The 23,667-nt window shown below is 37.6% G+C and overlaps 2 protein-coding genes across 3 annotated transcripts; both read right to left on the bottom strand.

Moving 5' to 3' along the window:
- Nucleotides 1–735: 735 nt before the first annotated feature.
- On the bottom strand, nucleotides 736–10,118 carry LOC116723643 (lactase-phlorizin hydrolase). Of its 2 annotated transcripts, none has more exons than XM_032568701.1 (17): nucleotides 9,464–10,118; nucleotides 8,988–9,058; nucleotides 7,972–8,049; nucleotides 7,775–7,868; nucleotides 7,026–7,110; nucleotides 6,269–6,920; nucleotides 5,550–6,189; nucleotides 3,902–5,455; nucleotides 3,527–3,795; nucleotides 3,155–3,445; nucleotides 2,875–3,073; nucleotides 2,542–2,744; nucleotides 2,356–2,462; nucleotides 1,981–2,112; nucleotides 1,667–1,890; nucleotides 1,328–1,564; nucleotides 736–1,226 (listed from the first exon to the last, which is right to left on the bottom strand). In XM_032568701.1, exons 1-17 carry the CDS (start codon nucleotides 10,077–10,079, stop codon nucleotides 1,057–1,059), a joined length of 5,622 nt encoding a protein of 1,873 aa, XP_032424592.1. In that variant the 5' UTR covers nucleotides 10,080–10,118; the 3' UTR covers nucleotides 736–1,056. The 2 variants fall into 2 exon arrangements, with proteins under 2 accessions (XP_032424592.1, XP_032424593.1); XM_032568702.1 differs by having other exon boundaries at nucleotides 6,269–6,917.
- A 1,130-nt stretch (nucleotides 10,119–11,248) lies between these two features.
- Nucleotides 11,249–22,450, bottom strand: LOC116723644 (lactase-phlorizin hydrolase-like). The gene is made up of 16 exons (XM_032568703.1): nucleotides 21,812–22,450; nucleotides 21,575–21,645; nucleotides 20,598–20,675; nucleotides 20,428–20,521; nucleotides 18,997–19,081; nucleotides 18,236–18,908; nucleotides 17,493–18,141; nucleotides 15,847–17,400; nucleotides 15,486–15,751; nucleotides 14,287–14,577; nucleotides 14,014–14,212; nucleotides 13,650–13,852; nucleotides 13,452–13,558; nucleotides 13,174–13,305; nucleotides 12,371–13,017; nucleotides 11,249–12,069 (listed from the first exon to the last, which is right to left on the bottom strand). The coding sequence occupies exons 1-15, from the start codon at nucleotides 22,428–22,430 to the stop codon at nucleotides 12,774–12,776; spliced, it is 5,265 nt and encodes a 1,754-aa protein (XP_032424594.1). The 5' UTR covers nucleotides 22,431–22,450; the 3' UTR covers nucleotides 11,249–12,069; nucleotides 12,371–12,773.
- Nucleotides 22,451–23,667: the final 1,217 nt, after the last annotated feature.

The following is a 23,667-nucleotide window of genomic DNA, read 5'->3' as shown; positions in this document are numbered from 1 at the left end:
TGCAGGCTGGCTCAGCTTCACTGGCTTTAAACACAGGTTTTATTAAAGGTTTGACATTATGCATGAATTATTTGCTGAAGTTAATATTTGAACTAATTTGAATGCAGTGTTTTCCCACAAAATAGCTGCTTTCTTTGCAGAGACTATCCAGCAAAAGCGCTTCTTTACAAAATGTAGTTTTTATTTTCTGCTGAATTATAATGTCTCTTGATAGAACTGATCAAAAATAATGAGAAGGTTCTACCAGTACTACTCTGCCCTCTTGTGGACAATCTGTGACATACAACCTCAATATTGTTAGGATAGCATGGCAGGACGTTTTACCAATCTAAAACTGAATAAAAGCTGCCCCAATTAAGTAATGTTGCCAACACCTGATATCTGTTTTTTAAGGCTATTACTTATAATATTTAAAATTTTGTTGCACTGGAATGTTTAAATTTTCAAGTTTTGAAAAATGTGATTATATGTTTTCATATTTTGCCTGTGTTAGTGCTTTAAAATAAATAACAGCCAGGATGACTAAAATTGCTAACAAGAAGACATGAACTTCACAACAGTCATGTCTGTATCACCCACTATTACTGGAGTATAAAATGGAACAATGCTAAATTTTGAACATCTAGCATAATAATATATATGATACCTAGCTTCCCACTTGTTGCATAGCAACATGCATCTTTTTTTTTAGCAAAATAATGTAAAGGAAGCACAATAACTAAAGAACATCATGAATGTCTTTCCTGTCTTTATTAAATGTTACATATTTTAATTAAAGATGTCATATTTGAACACTCTAGTTGAATGTTTCCAGACACTTTAGCACACTTCTAGCTATATAAACGTTGACATACATAAACATTTTAATATCAGTTTACTTTTGTTGTAAAAATCCCAGTGAATTAAAATAAGTGAATCATCGAAAACATACAGTGTTAACTGCAATATTACATGTTTGTTGATTATGGTGTTTTATGTAGACTTTACAAATATCCACTTAAATGCTAAGATAAATGTCTGAATGGTAGCAACAGGTACAATTTCAACTTTCTCATTTTATTTTGAACGTCTTTTAGTGAAAAAGCAACCGATGGACAAACAAATGGCTCCAGTTGCTGCCACAAGCAGCAGAGCAAATGTAGTGTTGAGTCCGGTTTCAGCTTCTTCAGGGGAGAGCCTCAGACCCAGAAAGTTCACTGAATTGTCATTTTCTGGAGCACTTGTTGCTGAAAAAAATAAGTTTTAGGTAAAATTGAAACTATTTTTTCACACGGTTATAAAAAAACGCTTCTTTATTTCCAAAAGGTTTATAATCTTCTACAATTACCTTCAGGTTTAGGCTTCAAACAATCGTGAGGTCCTGATGCAGGGTCGGGAAACCCATTGCAGTTGATGATGGTGGAGAAGAAAGACACAGATTCCTTGGCCACTCGAGGCACATTGGGGTCAGAGCGATTGACATAAAAAAGTCCAAATCTCTCTGAGAAGCCAGTGGCCCACTCCAGGTTGTCCATGAGTGACCATGCTGTGTAGCCACGGACATCCACATTATCAAGCCGGTAAGCTGGAAGAACATAATTAATCTTTTCATGATGGAAATAATTCATTTTTCTTATTTTTGTCCATCATATAAAATATAGTATGTTCAATTAATTTCTTTAAATACCTTTCAGCACTTGGTTAATATATTTTTCATAATAGTAACTCCTGTGGGAATCTTTAAGATCTGTGGGCCCACGCTCTGAGACCCCATTCTCAGTGATAATAATTGTAGGATTTCCATATTCCTCCTTAATAAAGTTCAATATTCTGCGCAACCCAAATGGTGTGACCTTCAGCCAGGCAGAACCAGAATCTAGCCAGGTACGATCAACATATGTCCCTGCACCCCTATGGATAGTCCAGAGTTCATGTGTTTGTTTATATTTTAAAACATATTAAATACACGTTCTCAATTGCTATGTGTAAGTTCTTATTCACCTATCTGCATCATAATGTTGAAGATTTCCATAATCGACAGGGAATGCCAGGACAGTGGTGTAATGGTTGAATCCAAAATAATCATGGGTCCCCTTAATTCTCTTTATTTCCTCTGGGGTAAATTCAGGTAGCCTGGAGAATATAAAATGGAATTTAATTTATTTGGAAAATTGGTTCTCTAAAGTTTTTGCTTCAATTTAAACCAAATGGGAAAAGGAAATCCAGTGGAACATAAAACAAAAGCCAGCTTTTGAAAAATCACAGGTTGCAGAAAATAAAAAAAGGTATGTGGTCAGACATATGCTACAGGTGTTAAAGAAAGAATGTATCTAGCAGAGCTGATAACAGCAGGTTTTCTTTGTTTTTTTGTGGTACCGTGATTTAGTCAATCCAGCTGCAAGACTGCGTTCCCGAATGATTGTCTTCATCATTTCACTATAGTCACCATTAAATATGGGATGGGCAAACCACCCAATGTAGAACTGCACAAAGAGGCACAAATCATCAATGTCTCAAAACAGAAGAACAATAATATTTTGTGAAGAATGTGACAGGACTTACCTGCATTATACGTCTTGCTGCGTCAATGTCCTCTTGCTTATAGGGGTTTCTGGGCTCTGACCAGTCAGAGTTGATAGTGATAGAGACTTTTCCATTCTGTCTACCCCGATATTTGTCATTGTAAAGGTGCCATGCTTCAGCATGAGCTTTGATAAGGTTATGAGCAACAATGTAGGGAAGAGTACCGGGACGGAAACTAATACCTGAAAACACAATCTGGGTTAGATGCAGTTAGTCTTCCTCTCTTTGGCGTTTTTGTCTAAATCACATTTATTGACTCCTTACCACCACAAACTAGTATTTTATTTAGGGCTCATTGCAATTAAAGCATACCTGGGGCAGCTACTCCGTATCCATGTCCAATCATTGCTACGTTATATGGCTCATTAATGGTGACCCAAAGTTTCACTCTGTCTCCAAGATGGCTGAACATAACGTCAGCATAATCCCTGAATCTTTGAACAATAGTGTCATTCTCCCAACCTCCTACATTCTGCAGAGCTTGTGGAAGATCCCAGTGGTACAAAGTTATCTGAAAGAAAAGAAATAAACACTTTTGAGTATTTGGACATTTTTGTTGTAAACTCTATTTTGGGGAGCAAGCTAAACTTACATGAGGCTGGATGTTTGCAGCAAGCAGCGCATTCACCAGTCTGTCATAGTAGCGAAATCCAACCTCGTTGATGTGATTTGTTGTGCCATCAGGAAGTACCCGCGTCCAGGATATAGAGAAACGATAATGGTTAACCCCAAGTTGCTTCAATATTGCAATGTCTTCATCTATTTTATTGTAACTGTCACAAGCGATGTCGCCATTGTCACTGTTAAAAATTTTGAGTGGCGTGTGAGCAAATTTATCCCAGATGCTGAGACTTTTTCCATCAGCTCTCCATCCACCCTCAATCTAAAAATAGTACAGAAAGAACAATAAACAAAGGGAAACAATTATTTCAAGACAAATAAATTTGGGTTTCTCTCATCTTACCTGGTAAGCTGCCGTGGCACTACTCCAAAGGAAACCCTGAGGGAACTCTCCATACAGCATCTTCTCATCTTCTGTTATGGGGAAGCCATTGTCTTTCATGAGTTGGAAGTAAAAATGAGCAGACAATTTGGGTGTTCTTGGTTTGTTTGGGTCAGTGAAGTCGACATGGTAGAATCCATAGCCAACTGTATAGCCATTTAACCACTCAAAGGAGTCCATGAGAGATGTTGCTGTGTAGCCTTTTAGCATTACTCCATCTAGTTCATAGGCTGTAATTATGAGAAACACAAATACAAATAAATGATCAAGTCTAGAATCAAGTACAGTATGACAGCTTCAAAATGTTATCCAAATCATTTGATTATATAAAGGTACCTTTAAGAGCTTCATTTATGTAAGTCTTGTAAAAAAACACTCTGTCAATGTCATCCCAAGTAGTTTTTGCTGTTGTAGCTCCACCATTATCAGTTATGTAAATTTCAGGGTCTCCATACTCTTCCATGATCCAATTCAGGACTCTTCGTAGGCCCCATGATACAGCTCTCTGGTTTTTGATGGCTGTAGCTGGTGAATCACTTTCTTGTTCCTCTGTGAAGTCCCAGTCATTTTGATAGGAATGTGGAGACAGCAGACCTGTGATATGGGTTACTATCCTGGTGGTGTAGTGATTGACACAAAACATGTCAGCAGTTCCTTTGATAGAGTTCTTTTCCTCCTCTGTGAAAGAAGGGAGTCTTGACTGTGAAAGACCTTGGAGTTCACTTTTGACCAAAACTTGGGCTTTCATGGCCTCTGGATAGTCCCCATTCTTGAAGATTGGGTGGGCAAACCAACCCAGGTTGAACTGCATTGCACGGTCAGCAGCAACAAGATCACGAGGGACATTGATATCTTTAGGTTCAACCCATTCAGCATTAAGGGCAATGGAAACCATACCTCCCTGAGAAGCACGGTATTTGTTATCATATGTGTGGTATGCTGTAGCGTGAGCTTTTATCAAGTTATGTGCAACTTGGTATGGTGCTGTTCCTGGCTCCTTGATGTTTGGAGGGATTTGTCCAGTTCCATATCCTAGCCATGCAAGTCCTTGAGGGTCATTCATGGTCATCCAGAATTTTACTCTGTCACCAAAAGTGGCAAAGCAGAAGTCACAATAATCATTAAAAATGTTAATCATCTCCACATTTTGCCAGCCACCAATGTCTTGTAGAGCTTGTGGAAGGTCCCAGTGATAGATTGTGACCATTGGGGTGATTTTTCTGGCCAAGAGGCCATTAATAAGCCTGTTGTAATAATCAACACCCTTCTGGTTCAGGGATTCACGCCTACCATTGGGAAAGATTCTGGACCACGACAGAGAAAATCTGTAGGTCTTCACCTTCAGTGCTTGCAGCATGTAAAGGTCTTCATCGAGTCTATTATAACTGTCACAGGCTTCATTGCCATCTGCATCTGCAGGAATACCACTACCTGGCTTCTGAGTGAATGTATCCCATACACTGGGCCCTTTTCCATCTGCATTCCATCCACCCTCAATCTGGTAAGCTGAAGATGAGACGCCCCATAAGAAGTCTTGTGAGAAATTACCATAGTGATACATTTGTCTGTCAAACTTTTTCTGTGGCGTAAATTTTTCCCAGACAACCTTTGACGCTGATGGAACCTCTGAGGGTGGCAGTGGAGTGGAACGGCGAGGTGGTGATATTTTCACACCTTCAAAATGATCTTGTTTACGTGAAACAAAACCATTTTGCTCAATGATCTGAGCAAAGAAATATGCTGATTGTTTTGGTGTTCTTGGTCTGTAGCTATCTACAAAATTAACATGATGTAGTCCAAATCTTTCACTGTACCCTTTGTTTCCCTCAAATCCATCCATAAGTGATTGCGCTGTGAATCGCTGCACATCCACTTTATCAAGTTCAATGGCTGTAAAAGGAAACAGAAAACAACATAGAAAATTTATGGCTGGTTTCTTTCACCTAAACAGATGCCACATATTAAAGAAAAGATAGGAACAAACCTTTTAGGGCCTCACTGATGTAACCTCCCATGTACTCTATTCTGCTAGTGTCATTGAAGATATCATCTGTTGGCATGCCATTCCCAGTTATGTAAATGGGCACATTGTTCACGGCTAGATATTTTGTTTTAATGTAGTTCAGAAGTGACCGTAGTCCTGTGGGCATGGAGTAGATCCAGTCTGATGCTGTAGCAGGCCATGAGGGGTCTACTTTTGCCTGGAAGTCTCCAACTCCTTCAGGACCAGGGGTGCACCCACCTACACTGTTGCTAACTAAACGGGAGGTATAATGATTTAAACCAAAAAAGTCAGAAGTTCCCTTGATCCTCGCTTTCTCTTCATCAGTGAAAGTTGGAAGTACTGCTGGTGCAGATGAGGGACACTCATTTCTTTTCTTTTCTATCTGAGTTTTGAGAACTTCTGGATAATCCCCATCTATGAAGATTGGATGGGCAAACCAGCCTAGCATAAACTGAAGGTAGCGCTCTGCAGCTTCCTTATCTTCAGGTTTGTCAACATCAGCAGGTTCTGCCCAGTCAGAGTTTAATGCAATGCCCACTTTCCCTCCCTGTGTCTTTCTGTAATTGTCATTGTAGACATGCCAGGCTTCAGCATGGGATTTCACTATATTATGAGTGACCTGCAATAATAAGAATAAAATATGAAGGGAAAGAGCTACAACTAATTTTGAGCATAGTTTAAAATGTTTGTATGTTTACCTGGTAAGAAGCAGTCACGTAGTCTTTTATTCCCGGAGCATGCACACCTGTGCCATATCCAGCATGGCTCACCACCCAGGGACTACTGAATGTGTTCCAGCTCTTGACCCTGTTTCCATATCTATGGAAGCAGAAGGCTGCATAGTCCATGTAAGCTGTAACAATGGAAGGGTTGGTCCATCCACCATCGTCTTGGAGAGCCTGAGGCAAGTCCCAATGATAGAGAGTGACAACAGGCTGTATGCCAGATTCAATAAGAGCATCGATCAGATTGTCATAGTAGAGAGCTCCTTCTTCCTTCAGGCTGTCTTTGTGACCTGACGGGAATATACGGGCCCAGGAAATGGAGAACTGGTAGGTGTTGACTCCAAGACTTTGCAGAAGGTAGACATCTATATCAACTTTGTTATAACTGTCGCAAGCAAGATCAGCAGTGTGATTTGCAAAAGCTTGACCTTCATGACCAAATTGATCCCAAATAGTCTCTCCTTTTCCCCCTTCCAACCAGCCACCTTCAACCTTGAAAGATTCTGATGACGTAGCCCATTGGAAACCCGGGAGAAATCCTTTAGTGAGGAACAGATCGTCATCACTGGCTTGGTCTCCAAATTTCTGAAAGATGTTTTCATAACTCTTCCTGAATTCGGTCCTGCTGATGAAATTTTTGGAAATAAGATGATTTGGGGAAAGGATTGGAAACTGTTAAAATTATAAGGGAAAAGGTTATATCATATAAATCTTTAAAACATTGTATTACCTGACTGGAGAATCATGCATGTCCAGCCCATCTAATACATTCTTCATGTCGCATCCCATAATATTCAAACTATTTCTCCATAAAACTGCCACAATACAGGAGAAACAAAAGGACAGAAATATTTTTGACATATGGCTTAATTATGGAGTCCTTTAAGAATAATCTGTTCAAGTTTAGCAATAAGACTTTCACCTCAAGTATTATCTAATCAGTTTTTGTCATTATCCTGCAGCAATCATAGCTATAAATATTTACTGGTCTGGCTGTAAAGCTTCAAAGCTTTTCTCCACCTTGCAAATTGTTTTCCCAGTAGAACTTAACAGACTGATAAATAAAAGGCTGATTTTGCACTAGTTACTGTTATAAAATGACACTACTTAAAAGCTACACCACTTAAAAGCAGAAGAATGTATGTTCTTCCATTTTCTAATGATGTTTATAAATTAAATCTACTTATTCCATTCCATTTTGGTTGTGTGACGATTAGTGCCAACTAACTTTCATTGTACTGTTTAGAAAAGACTGCCACATTACAGGTATTTAGAATGTAACCATTAAGCTTGTTCCTTTCAAACATCACAGAAAGAATGTTATGAACACTTTATTTTCTACCTAATAATTGTTTAGGTCCAAGGATAATGATTTTTAAACAATCGCACTGTTTAAAATATCCAACAGTAGTAATTTAATTTATGCTATTGATAATTTAGAAAGTACCTATAAAGTGTGTTGACCAGCATGATGCGTACCTTGTAATAAATCTCCAAGAAGCTGGTGTTCACTCGGGATACAGTCACGAACTGGCATCTTATATAGCAAGATTGGCAAATTTCCAGCAGATGTCTAGAACACAACACTGTTTAATTGTATATGGTATAATTTTATAAAGGTAAAATGCAAAACAAAATCCATGATGGTCCTAAAACTATTAAAATGTTTGCAGTACCTGCAAGCTTCTCAACTCTTGTGCAAAACTCTTTGAGGAGGCGCAGTTATATTCAAGGTTCACTGACAAGAAATCCATCTGTGCCGAACATACAATGAAATGAGAGTTGTCACATACTAATAATACAAATGAAAATTGAAAAAAAAATACACACTAAGACCTACTAAGTTTGGGCCTTAGTGTGACCCACACTAGGTGTGGCAAATAGAAATGTGCTTGGTTTTTTTTTTTTTGCTTTCTCTGAGGGGAAATAACCAAATTACTTTTAAAAAAACTCATTGCCTGCTTTCTATGTACTCCATAGGTTTAAGTCAGTTTAGGGTTTTTGTTTGTGAAAAATGCATAATGCATTTAATGGACTGCATTTATTACGAGTTTCTTTTGCCAACTATTAAGGTTTTGTAAAGTTAAGGCTCAATACTTGATGTACAATTTTTTTACAAAATTCAAAGCTAAAGAGTCCTCAGGGACCATTGTCCTGCATGCTTTAGATGTCGTCTTGGTACATATTACCTAAATGATTGGGTGATTGTCAGGCTTTTGCAGAACTTGATGGCATGCTGTGGAGGTCGTGCAGTAATTTGAATCAGATGTACTTGAATAGAGAGATATCTAAGACATCCAGTCCAGTGGTACCTGAGGAGCAGGTTCGGAAACCATTGGCATAAGCAGGTGAAAAGTGTCCTAAAAGAACCCATACTTCTCTACCCTTCATCAGGCGGATAAGAGGCCCACAAGTGAAGTTAGGATCCCAGAGAGACTGACTGTCAGTCACATGACACATAAATACACTGGCTGAATATATATTATTCTTCCATTTTCTAATGATATTTTATTAATGAAATTTAATTATTCCATTATATTTTGGTGTGTGATGATCAGTGGCAACTAACTTTCATTGTACTGTTTTGTGTACACAATGGCAGTCAACAAATCTGATCTAGGTTATCTTCTATATATTACTAAAAGGAGTAATATTGTTTTGTCATGTAATAATGTTTTGTCAGGAAGCTTACATTTGTGAAAGCTTTAAGATTGGAAAGTTGATCCAAGTGTTTTGCATTCAACCCAAATGATAGACGTCTCCCTGAAAAGAAAAAGTGACAGGAAGAAAACCTATGAACACTTCATGTAATATATTTAATCTTTCTAGCTAATGAGTATTTCCACTGTAGAAATTGGTGTTTAGTCAAGACTGCAAAGGAGATATCTTGATGCAACTCACATGGACTGATTACTGAGATAACGGAAAATACATCCTGTCTTATCAGCAAAGCAGTAAAATAATATTAGTACAGACAGTATCTGCTGACTGTGGAGCTATTTTCTTGATAAGTTAAATCTTAGTCATAGTAAAAAGAAGAAATTTTAAAAAATTGTTACTGATTGCAATTTAAAATGACTGGAAATTATAATTCAGTCTAGAAAACATATAAATATGAACAAACAAAGAATATTAATCTAGGTATTAACAGGGCTGGAGTTCACTTACCTTCATATGGAAAGTTTTGATGATAAAACTCATGAATATTCTTGTTGAGCTGAAGGATATTTTGGAGAAGACTGTGACCATCGACAGCTGGTCCTTCACGCAAAATCTCATCCAGGTCACTAAATGTCACCCACGAGTTTGCCAAATGGCCAAATTCTCTCAAAGCAAACTCAGCATACTGTTGAAACATGTCTAGCAGCTGCTGACTTTCCCAGCCTCCATACCTGAACCTGAAAGAGCCTGGAACTGTTGATCCATGAAGAATGACGAGAGGCTGCAAGCCCTCCTCCTGCAGGTTCTTCAGCAGGGTCTGGTAACACCTTGCCACATCCTGTTGAGGCTTGCTGGTCAGGCCTGTAGGAAGAAGTTTTGCCCATGACAGCGGCACTTTGAAGTGGGTCACCCCTTTGGTCTGGAGGTACTTAAAATACTGCTTGGAAGCTGCTGGTATTGGATGACTGCAGTCAAAGACATTTTCATCACTGCTGGAGGTTCTGTGGTCCTTCTCAGTCAGAGGACCAGCAAGAAGCATAAAGTGATCTTCTCCATTCACCTGACTGCTCCAAACAATCACACATAAAAAATACAGACACACAACCCACAGCAACCTGTTCATTGTGACTCAAGAAAGCCAGTCTGAATGTTAACTGATCGCAAAGCTATTTAGTCAACATTTTGCTCTCATATCATTGTTGCACAATTAGGGTTTGATAAGTGTTTTATTGCAGTTGTATGATGTACTCAGACTCTGGACTCATCCAATTGATAACAATATCCCAATGTTGTCTGAGGAACCTAAAATGTACTGCTATTAGACGCTTATTAAAATGTTAACTTAGGGTTACTGCAGTGTGGCCAATGGACTAGTTTTAGGTTTTCAATTTGAAAGATAGCCACTGGTAGTATTTGCTAATAGGTATTTAAACAATGAAATACTTGTTAATAAGAAACAGCTTCAGTTTAGTTGACGCATGCTTTCCACCTTAAGTCATAAGCTTCTTGGGTTGTTTCTGTGCTGTTGCTCCAAACATTCTGCTATCCCTTTTTTGCTGTGTTTGCAAGATAACCAAAACACTTGTGTAGCAGGAGTGTACATTTCTAAGACAATTACTATCTAAATACTAAATAATATCTAAAGATAGTTCAGGAACACAGATAAAGCATTAAGCCACAATCTGGGACCTAAAAGTGAAGAAAATTTTGTCAAGAGACTAGCTAATAATTCTTGAGGCTTTACAGCAGGTAACAGCCATCTAATCTAGACTAAAAACCCACCTGTTTAGGATTGTATTTGAAAAGTAATCAATTACAAATTTATTGATGGAACTTTACTTAATGTCGTGTTTTGATTGTTGATTCTATGTTGCATTGTGTTTCTGTGTTTGATATGATGTAAAGCACTTTGAAATGCCTTGCTGCTGAAATGTGCTATACAAATAAAATTTGATTGATTGATTGATAATCTAGCTATATTTGCTTCTATCTGCTGGATTTACATCTTACAATCCTTCAATTTGAAATGATGCTTATCTAGGTAATTGAAATGGAACTTAGTTGGGGGAGAGTTGTATTAAAAAATGACAGATTGAAGCAGTGGGACTTGTTTTTTCAGTACTATTAGCGTATGAGAAAGCAGGTATGAGGAGCAGGGGGAGACAAACTGATATGGAGCAGTAAAAAAGAAACAAAACTGCACAAAGTCAGATATTATCTCAAAATAAATTAAAGAGTAATATAATTGGAGGGAAACAGATTGTGTACAAAATCAAAACAGGAACAGTGTGGTTAGTTGCAATAGTTTTATTGAACAGAAGCTTCATAGGACAAGTAGCAGAAATCAGATATTAGTTGGCTTTTATGTTGTGCTTTCTTCCAGTTTCTCTCACAAAGATTAGATAAATGGTTCTTAATGTTACAATAAGTTAGTATGACAATGACTTGATGAGTGTTTTTTTTATATGGTGGTAATAAATTTCACAAGTCACAAATAACGCAAAAACATTCTACCAATATAATAGGCAGTACTAATTTAGAGTTTTACACACAATTGACATGGGTTTCACCAGAAATTTACTTCAGTTAACTTAACATTTTTCACACAAAAAAACATCATAAAGAGCTACAAAAATAGTCTAAATACCACAAATAGTGCACATGGAAAAAAACGGGTCCAGTCATCTTAACTTCCCAGAAAGCAGTAAGTTCTCGTCTGCACCTTTCGTTGTATAGATAAATTATATTTATATTATTTTAAATATAGAACAACTATAACATACAGTGTTCAAAAACTCCGAATTCTCTGTTGAAGATTTTGTTTTTTGCAAAATTCAAGCCTTTAAATTTAAATATGGAAATCACGTATATTTGCATTAAAGATGGAAGTCAATCTGCAATCAGAATCTCTCTTCCTCCCTCAATTAACTCTACAATTTTCTGTTGGAACACCTTTTTTACTGGAAACAATCCAACAGCCACACAAATTGTTCCAGCAAGTGCTACAATCAGCAAAGCAAATGTTGTGTTAAGTCCGGTTGCGGCATCTTCAGAGGAGAGGCTCATACCCAGGAAGTTCACATTGTTGATTCCAGGAATTGCCTCTTTTGTTGCTGAAGGGAGAAAAATAGACACTTTTATTAATAATCATTTACAGTAATGTGAACCTAAATTTTGTATTATTAACATTGCATTCTGAAACTCTTAAAACAGATTATTTGATAAGCTTGCTTTTTAGCCAGCTTATGATAGTAAAGTTGCGTACTTCTACTGCTGGGTATAATTTGATCAGTAAAGTTGATCTCAATTCAAGGTAGATATGTCCAACTAAGTATTATGACAAGAGATTTTTTGATCTGACCTGAAATCAGAACATCTCAATCAGTTTACTTTCAAAACACTGAATCTGTTTACCTTCAAGCTTAGGGGTAAGCAATTGTAGGGGTAGGTTTCCAACACTCCTGAGGTCCAGATGCTGGATCGGGAAACCCGTTGCAGCTGATGATGGAAGAGTAATAGGACACGGAGGCTTTGGGGGTTCGAGGCAGATCAGGGTCTGTGCGATTAACATAGAAAAGTCCAAATCTCTCTGTATAGCCAACACCCCATTCCAGGTTGTCCAGCAGAGACCAAGCAGTGTAGCCAATAATATTGACGTCATCAAGCAAATAAGCTGCAGAAAAAAGAAAATGTAATTAAGCACACAAGCTGGTAAAAGGTATTAATTTATACAAGTCTCCAGTTTTGAACAACTGAAGAAGGCTATAGCAGATTTTAATGTAAACATGATTTACTCTCATTTTAGATGCTCTATATTCTATGAAGTTGTTTTAATACCTTTCAGTACTTGGTTGATGTACTTTTCATAATAGTATTTCCTGTGAACGTCATTCAGATCAACTGGCCCATTTTCAGAGACACCATTCTCAGTGATGATAATCGGAGGATTTCTGTACTCGTCCTTGATGAATTTCAGCAATCTTCGGAGACCAAATGGTGTCATCCTCAGCCAGACAGAACCGGTTTCCAACCAGGTCCGATCACTAATAACCACCACACCCCTGTGACAAGTGAATAATTATGTAATTTAGAGTTTAAATTGAAAACATGGACACCTTTTACAAAAATATTTAGGAAAAATGTAATAAGCGTATTAAGTCATGATTTTAATGTGAAGTTGATTTTAAATTGCTTTGTGAGAAAGCTAACGGCCTTACCTGTCTGCTTCAAAGTGTTGAGTAGTTCCAAAGTCTACAGGGAATGCCAAGACACTGCAGTAATGGTTTAATCCAAAATAATCATACGTGCCATTAATTCGCTTAATTTCCTCAGGAGTAAACTCGGGCAGCCTAGAGAATAAAAATTCAAGAAGAAACTGTATGAGAGAAGACATCAGTGGGTGTAATAAGTTGAAAATAAAATTAAGAATCTGCATAGGCATTCATTTGGTGCAAACTATAGGCAAAGTATTTTAAAATGTAGCCAAACATTTTACCTGGATTTTGTCAAACCACCTGCAAGACTTTGGTCTAGAACAGATTTCTTCACCAGTGGGCTGTAGTCACCATTAAAAATGGGATGGGCCCACCAGCCAAGATAAAACTGTGGATAGGTTTTGACACACAGCAATTATCAACTACAATACCACACCAAATGTTGTAGTTGTTTTGTGTTATACAATCATAATATATACCTCAACCACATTTCGCGCAGCTTCATAATCCTCTTGCTTGTAGGGGTTTCTGGGTTCTGCCCAGTCTGAGTTTACAGTGATGGAGACCAATCCTCCCTGTGAGGCTCTGTATTTGTCATTGTAGACATGCCAGGCCTCTGCATGGGATTTGATTATGTTGTGGCCTACAATGTATGGAAGAGTATCTGGTCGGTCGTTGAGACCTGAAAAAACACACAAAAAAATGTGATGCAGATTTTCTCATGAAATTGTATTTCCAGACTATTTACTTCCTTAAGAGTTCTGCATTGAGAAAAGTCCATAATTCTGACTTCTAACTTTCTGATAATAAAGTGTTATTCTCTGTTAAGAATACTTTACATACCTGGGGCATGTGCACCTTGGACATGGCCTAATACAGTTATTACGAATGGCTCATTGAAAGTGATCCAAAGTTTCACTTTGGGACCAAGATTCTCAAAGAGGACATCTGCATATTCCTTGAATCTTTCAATGATGGTCTCATTTTCCCAACCTCCAACATCCTGCAGAGCTTGTGGGAGATCCCAGTGGTACAAAGTCACCTGATCCAAAAGAAAAACAGTTGGTAAAAGAGGTAAAACACTTTTCTGAATGATTATTTTTGAGAAATACTTACTTGAGGCTCAATGTTTGCTGCTATGAGAGAATCCAGAAGTTTTTTGTAGTAATTTAGACCAGCCTGATTGATGTATTTGGTAGTACCGTCAGGTAGGATTCGTGGCCAGGATATGGAGAAGCGATAGTGAGACACATTGACTGTCTTCAGTGCAGCAATGTCGTCTTCCATCTTATTGTAACTGTTACAAGCAACATCCCCAGTGTCATGCTCAGATATTTTTCCAGGAGTGTGTGTAAACTTGTCCCAGATGCTGAGACCTTTTCCATCTTCTCTCCAGGCCCCTTCAATCTGGAAAGAGGAAAATCAGAACAGAGAATATGCCTAATTTCTTGTTACTGGATATTTGAGGGAATGATTTTTCCAGAGACATTGGCAAAAATTAATGAGTAAATTTTGAAAATTTAACTCATTAATATGCTTTAAATTACAACCATTATTTTAGAGTACAATGTTCTTAATACTATAAAGTATTTAAAGAAAACCTAAATAATTTCCAATAATTTCTAAATAATTCTAAATAATTTCCAATAATAATAATAATAAAAACTTAGCATTTTTAGGTATTGAAAATGAGGTTGCAAGTGAATTCATGTTGCCACTTGAATGCAGGGATTTAGAAATTAGCATGAACCGGGAAGCTTGGAAGTTCTAACAAAACTTTGCTCATTTTTATGAATCTCAGATTTTCAGTAAGTGTCTACGGTTTCATCCTTGGGTGATTACACACACAGTGAATCAGTAAATAGTGCTGACCTCAGTTTTAGCGGACTAAAATATGCTGTATACCACTTTCAAATGTAAACATTGACATAATTTTGAATTTGTTTTAGGTAAATAATAATCCCAATTTAAAAGCAAGAAAGTTTGATGTTGCATCTGCTCTTAATATTCTTATTCACCAATAGCCCAAAGCAAGAATGCTTGAGTTTAATACCGGAATTGTGTCAATTATAGCTTTGAGAGACAAATTAGTATTGGTATTGGCTAGTCAAAACCAGTGATTAGAAATCGGTGATGAAAATCCTATCAACTATAATAAACTGCTTATTCTCAAAAAAATGCTACAATGGGGAAACACCTTGCCGAAACCAGTTAAATAAAAAACTGCTATTTTGGGGGATTTAACTTTATCTGAACTTAGATTGAGTTGACAATAGGTGAAAAAGATATTTTTCACCTATTGTAAGCTTTTTTACCTGGTATGATGCTGTTGCACTGCTCCAAATGAAATCCTTTTTGAATTCTCCATATATCATCTTTTCATCTTCTGGTAATGGAAAACCATTGTCCCTCATGACATTGTAGTAGAAATGAGCCGAAAACTTGGGTGTTCTTGGTCGGTTTGGGTTATTGAAATCTACGTGGTGCAGACCAAACCCAAAGAGGTAGCCATAAAGGTACTGAAAGGAATCCATGAGATATGTTGCATAGCCTTTCACCTTGACTCCATCTAGTTCATAGGCTGTTAAGAGAGACATTACAAACAGAAAGAAATTAATTGTGAATGATCAAGACATTGTAATATACAACAAACATTTTTGATATTTATTACTGTACCTTTAAGAGCCTCATCAATATAAGTTTTGTGAAGAAAGACTCTGTCGATTTCATCAAATGCCCATTCCCTGGGAGTGGCAACTGAATTTTCAGTAATGTAAATATCTGGATCACCATATTCTTCCTTGATCCAGTTGAGAAGCCTTCTCATGCCAAATGATACAGCTCTTGTGAATCCAATTGGTGTCGTTGGTTGATCAATTATTTCTTCTTCTACATAGTCCCAGTCACTTAGATAAGATGCTGGAGAAAATGCAGCTGTAACATGGGTTACTAGCCTGGTGGTGTAGTGATTCACACAGAACATGTCAGCAGTTCCTTTGATCAAGTTCTTTTCCTCCTCTGTGAAAGAAGGGAGTCTTGACTGTGAAAGACCTTGGAATTCACTTTTGACTAAAACTTGGGCTTTCATGGCCTCTGGATAGTCTCCATTCTTGAAAATTGGGTGGGCAAACCAACCCACGTTAAACTGCATCGCACGGTCAGCAGCAACAAGATCACGAGGGACATTGATATCTTTAGGTTCAACCCATTCAGCATTAAGGGCAATGGAAACCATACCTCCCTGAGAAGCACGGTATTTGTCATCATATGTGTGGTATGCTGTAGCGTGAGCTTTTATCAAGTTATGTGCAACTTGGTATGGTGCTGTTCCTGGCTCCGTAATTTTTGGCGGGATTCTTCCAATTCCATATCCTAGCCATGCAAGTCCTTGAGGGTCATTCATGGTCATCCAGAATTTTACTCTGTCACCAAAAGTGGCAAAGCAGAAGTCACAATAATCATTAAAAATGCTAATCATCTCCACATTTTGCCAGCCACCAATGTCTTGTAGAGCTTGTGGAAGGTCCCAGTGATAGATTGTGACCATTGGGGTGATTTTTCTGGCCAAGAGGCCATTAATAAGCCTGTTGTAATAATCAACACCCTTTTGGTTCAAGGATGCGAGTCTACCATTGGGAAAGATTCTGGACCACGACAGAGAAAATCTGTAGGTCTTCACCTTCAGTGCTTGCAGCATGTAAAGGTCTTCATCGAGTCTATTGTAACTGTCACAGGCAACATTTCCATTCACATCTTCAGGAATACCACTACCTGGGTTATTACTGACTACATCCCATACACTTTGTCCTTTCCCATCCTGGTTATATCCACCCTCAATCTGATAAGCTGAAGATGAGACGCCCCATAAGAAGTCTTGTGAGAAATTGCCATAGTGATACATTTGTCTGTCCAACCTTTTCTGTGGTGTAAATTTTTCCCAAACAGACTTTGATGCAGATGGGACCTCTGAGGGTGGCAGTGGAGTGGAACGGCGAGGTGGTGATATTTTCACACCTTCAAAATGATCTTGTTTACTTGAAACAAAACCATTTTGCTCAATGATCTGAGCAAATAAATATGCTGATTGTTTTGGTGTTCTTGGTCTGTAGCCATCTTCAAAATTAACCTGGTGAAGTCCAAATCTTTCACTGTACCCTTTGTTTCCCTCAAATCCATCCACAAGTGATTGCACTGTGAATCTCTGCACATCCACTTTATCGAGTTCAATAGCTGCAAAATGAAACCGAAGACAATATTAAAATGTATTTCTAGTTTCTTTCTGCTTAACAGATGCCAAGCATTAAAGAAAAAAAGGCACAAACCTTTTAGGGCTTCACTGATGTAACCCGTCATGTACTGTATTCTGCTAACATCATTCAGGGTGTCTCCACTGTCATCTGTTGGCATGCCATTCCCAGTTATGTAAATGGGCACATTGTTAACGGCTAGATATTCTGATTTGATGTAGTTCAGAAGTGACCGTAGTCCTGTGGGCATGGAGTAGATCCAGTCTGATGCTGTAGCAGGCCATGAGGGGTCCACTTTTGCCTGGAAGTCTCCAACTCCTTCAGGACCAGGGGTGCACCCACCTACACTGCTGCTAACTAAACGGGAGGTATAATGATTTAAACCAAAAAAGTCAGAAGTTCCCTTGATCCTCGACTTCTCTTCATCAGTGAAAGTTGGAAGTACTGCTGGCGCAGATGAGGGACACTCTTTTGCTTTGTTTGCAATCTGAGTTTTGAGAACTTCAGGATAATCCCCATCTATGAAGATTGGATGGGCAAACCAGCCTAGCATAAACTGAAGGTAGCGCTCTGCAGCTTCCTTATCTTCAGGTTTTTCAGCATCGGCAGGTTCTGCCCAGTCAGAGTTTAATGCAATGCCCACTTTCCCTCCCTGTGTCGTCCTGTAATTGTCATTGTAGACATGCCAGGCTTCAGCATGGGATTTCACTATATTATGAGTAACCTGTAGAAATAAGAATTAAAAAGTGAAGGGTTATAGCCTAAAACAATTTAGACATGTTTAAAAGGTTTTTACATGGGGATACCACTATGTTTACCTGATAAGAAGCAGTCACGTAGTCTTTTATTCCCGGAGCATGCACACCTGTGCCATATCCAGCATGGCTCACCACCCAGGGACTACTGAATGTGTTCCAGCTCTTGACCCTGTTTCCATATCTATGGAAGCAGAAGGCTGCATAGTCCATGTAAGCTGTAACAATGGAAGGGTTGGTCCATCCACCATCGTCTTGGAGAGCCTGAGGCAAGTCCCAATGATAGAGAGTGACAACAGGCTGTATGCCAGATTCAATAAGAGCATCGATCAGATTGTCATAGTAGAGAGCTCCTTCTTCTGATAGGCTGTCTTTGTGACCAGAGGGGAATATACGGGCCCAGGAAATGGAGAACTGGTAGGTGTTGACTCCAAGACCTCGCAAGAGGTAGACATCTATATCGACCTTTCTGTAGCTGTCAGCAGCTGTGTCAGCATTATGATTATTAAAGGCTTGGTTTTCATGACCAAAGCGATCCCAGATGGTCTCGCCTTTCCCATCTGCTGCCCATGCACCTTCAACCTTGAAAGACTCCGTGGATGTAGCCCATTGGAAGCCGACAGGGAATGCTTTAGTGAGAACATCTCTGTCTTCAGTGCTTTTGGCTGCAGACTCATGCAAAATCTTCTGATAGCTGCTACCCAATCTTGTCAATCTTTTGAAATGTTTCCCACCACTTTAAAAAATGACAAGATCAAATATAAATAGTAATGAAAAACCACTCAATGCATCTGTAATTGGTTTACATAAGCAAGCTTTCTTACCTGACTACAGCACCATGCATCTCCTGCTGGACCAACACATCCTTCATGTCGCATCCAATGATATTCAGATCATGACTGTGTAAGACTGTTTGAAAGACAATGACCATTTCATGAACGTTTATGATGCATATAAAATAAATCAAAAATAAATCTACACATTTATTTACTTTACTGTGATATTTGAGGATGAATTGTTCTACTAATCATGCACTTTTCGCTCTATTCAAGAAATCAAGTTTCATTTATAGCAGGTTATTCTTTCCAGAACAAGTTCTCTAGCTTTATATTAGTGATCTTTAGCCAAGTGCCATTGTATTTTTATTATTTTATTTGTATTATTTTTAATAAGTCTGGTAAGACAATATGGTAGAAAAGCCCAAACAATAGACTAAAAAATACATTCTTATCCCTCAATAGCTAAAGCGTACCATTGCACTTTTCCACCTGATTAGATTTTATGCTAAAGCACATCAAAGGCAAAACATAGTTGTAGCTGGATCTACATGAAACTTGGTACATAACTATTTAAAATCAGAACATTTTTAAAGATTGTTCAATCAATGCAACCTTTTTAGTACTACCTAGCACAACAGTTAGTGTATATCTTCATCATATTTAATTAATCAAATTAGGGGATAAAATGGTGCCACATTATTGAGTTTTAAGCAGTTTTTGTGATGTGGGCGCTCTAGGGTCAAATATTTTTTTCTTAATAACCGCTTATTGGATTTACGCCAAGCTTTGCATACAAGTTCGATACCACACACTGAATACATGTCTTGAACATGATTATGGAGTGGGTGGGGCTTATATGCAATCTCATATTTTACCTTTGAACTTGGTGGAATGAAATATTAATTTTGGGTAAAGGAAAGTTTGAAATCTTTGAGCACTAGAGGGCACTGTTATGACAAAATTGCATTTTCTTGATTTTATGGAAAACGTTTAGACGTAAACACAATTTCTAGTTTGAATAATGTCTTATTGAATTAAGAAAAAAATAGTTATGCAAGTCAGTAGAAAACTTGCATATTATGCAAACCCTGATTTCATTAACTTCTCCCAAGTCTTAGTCAAATATATAATTTTGTAAGTGAGAATTGGACACACAGCTGACCAAACAATATGGACATATTTTCAAAAACAATGTTCACTTTATGAATTAAGTGCAATAAAAAAAGAAAAAAGAATGTTTAAGTGTAACTTAAGAACATTTTAACAGTTTTTATACCAACGGTGTCTAAGGTCAAGCAAAGTGTTTGTGTGTTTTATTTATGACTTGGAATTAAGGTGGAATGGTGATACAAAGACCTGTTTATTAAGGTAAAGGTGATGGTTTACAAACTAAAGAAAACATTATACAATAGTTATATTTTCTATATGTGTATATATATACTAAATATATACGTATATACATGTAACAACACTTACCATTCATCAAGTTTCGCAGAGGCTCTTGTTCATTGTATGAACAATCATGAACTGTCAACCTCTGTATCAGGATAGGCAGGTTTCCAGTAGAAATCTACAGCATAACATAACATAATGTATGAGGATGCAATTTAGTCGACATGTAAAACATTTTTAAACGTTTTGTTTACCTGTAGGTTCTTCAGCTCTTGTGCAAAATTTGCGGATGAAGCGCAGCTGTAATCCATGTCAACTGACAAGAAATCAACCTGTAAGGAGCAGGAGCCTAGTGGTAATTATCAGCCAGGGAATGAGGAGATGATAGGCTGGCAGCCAACTTAGTAGTTGCTCAGCGGTACAGCAGGTAAACTGAACAGAAACACCCCAAATAAAACTGCTGCAAAGCTAATAAATAAATGTCTTCTTTTCTTTTGTTTTTTTGGTAACATTTTAAGTGGAGTACAGGCAGCTGCTATATGAAATTAGAAAAGGAGCTAATTAAATTAAAATAACTCATTGCGTCTTTCATTATTAAATTTTTCTTTGCAGTTTTTATAACTTTTGAAACGTAATTATGCTGAGCTTGTTGCTTTAATATCGACAATGAATGGCCAACATGTAAATAGCTTTGCCAATAATGACAAATAAATGTTTTCAATGCCTATCAAATTTTTAGATAAGAGAAAAGCTAAATGTACCTAGCCAATATGAATATATTCTTTTCTTTTACTCTCCACATATTAAACTGGTACTGGAAACGCTTTCTGAAACACTCTCTAATGTGCCACAGAAATAATTACTCTCCTGTTTCTGTGGGATAATAAACTAGTGAAATGCACCCAATTGCTTGTCAAGTATCTGACATTGGCTCTTCTGAGAGGTAAAAACATTTACTTTGTTTATGTGAGAGATATAGGATATAGTGATATCTCATTTTGGAGAAGAAATCTAAACCTAAAGTTTATTAAAATAGCTGCTGAGGAGGTCAATTTTAAGAACTATCTAAGTGAACAAAGAAGTAATCACATCAACTATAAATAATATAAGAATATGGCTCTTTTTACTTTTGTAGTATTTCAAATTCAAGTAATTGTTTCCAGTTTTTATTTTATGAGCATCTGAACTATTCATCTGAGTACATACAATAAACTTTGAAAACACAACTTACAGTTGTTGAACCTTTAAGTTGGGAAAGTACAGCTTCATCTCTTCCTTTCAGCCCAATTGACAGACGTCTCCCTACAAAAATACAGAAGCACAGAAGAAATGCATTTAAAAAACTGAGTTTAGTCAGTTTTGCAAAGAGATGCAACAATAACTGTGCATTTTTTCAATCACTCCTTACTATGAACTTTAAGTCAATATAATTGTGTAATGTATTCCTTTTTCACATAAAATAACTCACCAATTTCAGGGAAGTTGTGATGGTAAAACTGGTAAATCTTCTTGTTCAGCTGGAGGATGTTTTGCAGACGGTGGTCACCTGCAGCCTGGCCCGCATGCAAAACCTCATCCAGGTCACTAAATGTCACCCATGACTGTGCCAGTGGCCCAAACTCCTTCAGAGCGAACTCGGCATACTGCTGAAACATCTCTAGCAGCCACTGACTTTCCCAGCCTCCATACCTGGACCTCAAAGACTCTGGAACATCTGACCCATGAAGGATGACGAGTGGCTGCAGTCCTTCCTCCAGCAGCTGCTTCAGGAGGGTCTGGTAGCATCTAACTACACCTGGTTGGGGTTCGCTTGACAGGCCTGTTGGAAGGAGCTGGACCCACGACAGCGGGACTTTGAAGTGTGTCACCCCTTTGCTCCGGAGGTACTCAAAATACAGTTTGGAGTTGGCTGGTATGGGATGACTGCAGTCAAAGGCAGCATGTTCCCCATTGCTGAAAGTTTTCAGCTCTGGTTGTGCCAGGGGGCCTGCAAGAAGCACAAAGTCATCCTGTCTTTTCACCCCCCTACCTTGACTTCCAAGGATGCACAGAAAATACAAACAGCCCAGCCACAGTAGCTTCTGCATTGTAGCCCGACAAGGATGCACTGAGGATTTCCTCTGAATGTACAGCTATATAAAGCAAAAATCTCCTCCTTTTTGGCATCATTATTTGTTTGGCACCATCATAATTGTTATGAAATCCAAGATAATTTATTTAATGTTTTATTGGACGTGTGTTATCAGGAACACTGAACTCACGTGTGATATAACCAGGGTTGAAGGTCGTCTAAGGTGAACATAAGTAATTTTTAACATGAGCATTCAGGAAGTTATGCAGCACATCCTTCAGGAAAAGGATTAGTATTTGTAGTGGCACTCTGCATCCCAAAAGTTCGTTGTACCACCTTTGCAGTTTGTCTAGCAACAAATATTTGAATCACTCGACTGAAACCAAGTCTTCTTTTATGATGTTTACTTAAAGAACTCCAAAAGTTCACTTACAGAAAAAATGAAAGGCTCGGTACAGATCGGTCAAAAAATTGTGTTGCTTCCACCGTATCCAACTGCAATCTGACCTCAAACGTGCATACGGGCAATATTAATGTTATGCATTACGTAGTGGAAGCCAAAATTACCTTTCACAATAAAAGTATCCCTTTACATTAACGAAGTTATACATTCCAGAAAATATACTCATCATGAATTTCTTTAAATTAAATTAAGCATATTTATACATTTTTAATCTAACTTATTATTCTATATGAATTCCCCATTAACTGGCTCTTACAGTATTAAATATCTGTTAGTGTGGAAGCAACAGTTCCACATAGATTATAAATGTTCACAATTACTAAATTACATTTGTTTAGAATCAACTTTAATCTCTTTCAGATTTTTATACATAAAAATATAATTAAAATGTTATCTTCAATACTTCAAAGTATCTAAACAACAACCTTAGATTAGGAGCTATAGATATGTATTTATCTATTTGCTTTTTGCTAAAACTAGTCAAAGATAAAAAAAATTATAATTTTAATGGATGACCTAATCTGCTTGTTACGTCACCCTGTAACTGTTTCTGCCTTACTGTCTTATAATGCTGCTTACATTTATTATGTATTTTTTTTGTGTGTATTTTTATTGTATTACTTATAAAGATGTGTGATTTACACCTGGCCTTTGTTGTGAAATATTTCTAACCCTCAAACGTTGGCATCAAATTGAAAATTAGAGATGATTGAGCATCTTTCCCCTCGTCTCGACTATTCTAACAATCTTTTTATGTGTCTGAATAAGAAAGATCTTGACCGTCTCCATT

The sequence above is a fragment of the Xiphophorus hellerii genome, chromosome 7, assembly GCF_003331165.1.
Source record: "Xiphophorus hellerii strain 12219 chromosome 7, Xiphophorus_hellerii-4.1, whole genome shotgun sequence".
NCBI lineage: Eukaryota > Metazoa > Chordata > Actinopteri > Cyprinodontiformes > Poeciliidae > Xiphophorus > Xiphophorus hellerii.
The sequence above is the reverse complement of the archived record's forward strand: the minus strand, read 5'-3'. Positions and strand labels throughout refer to the sequence as shown.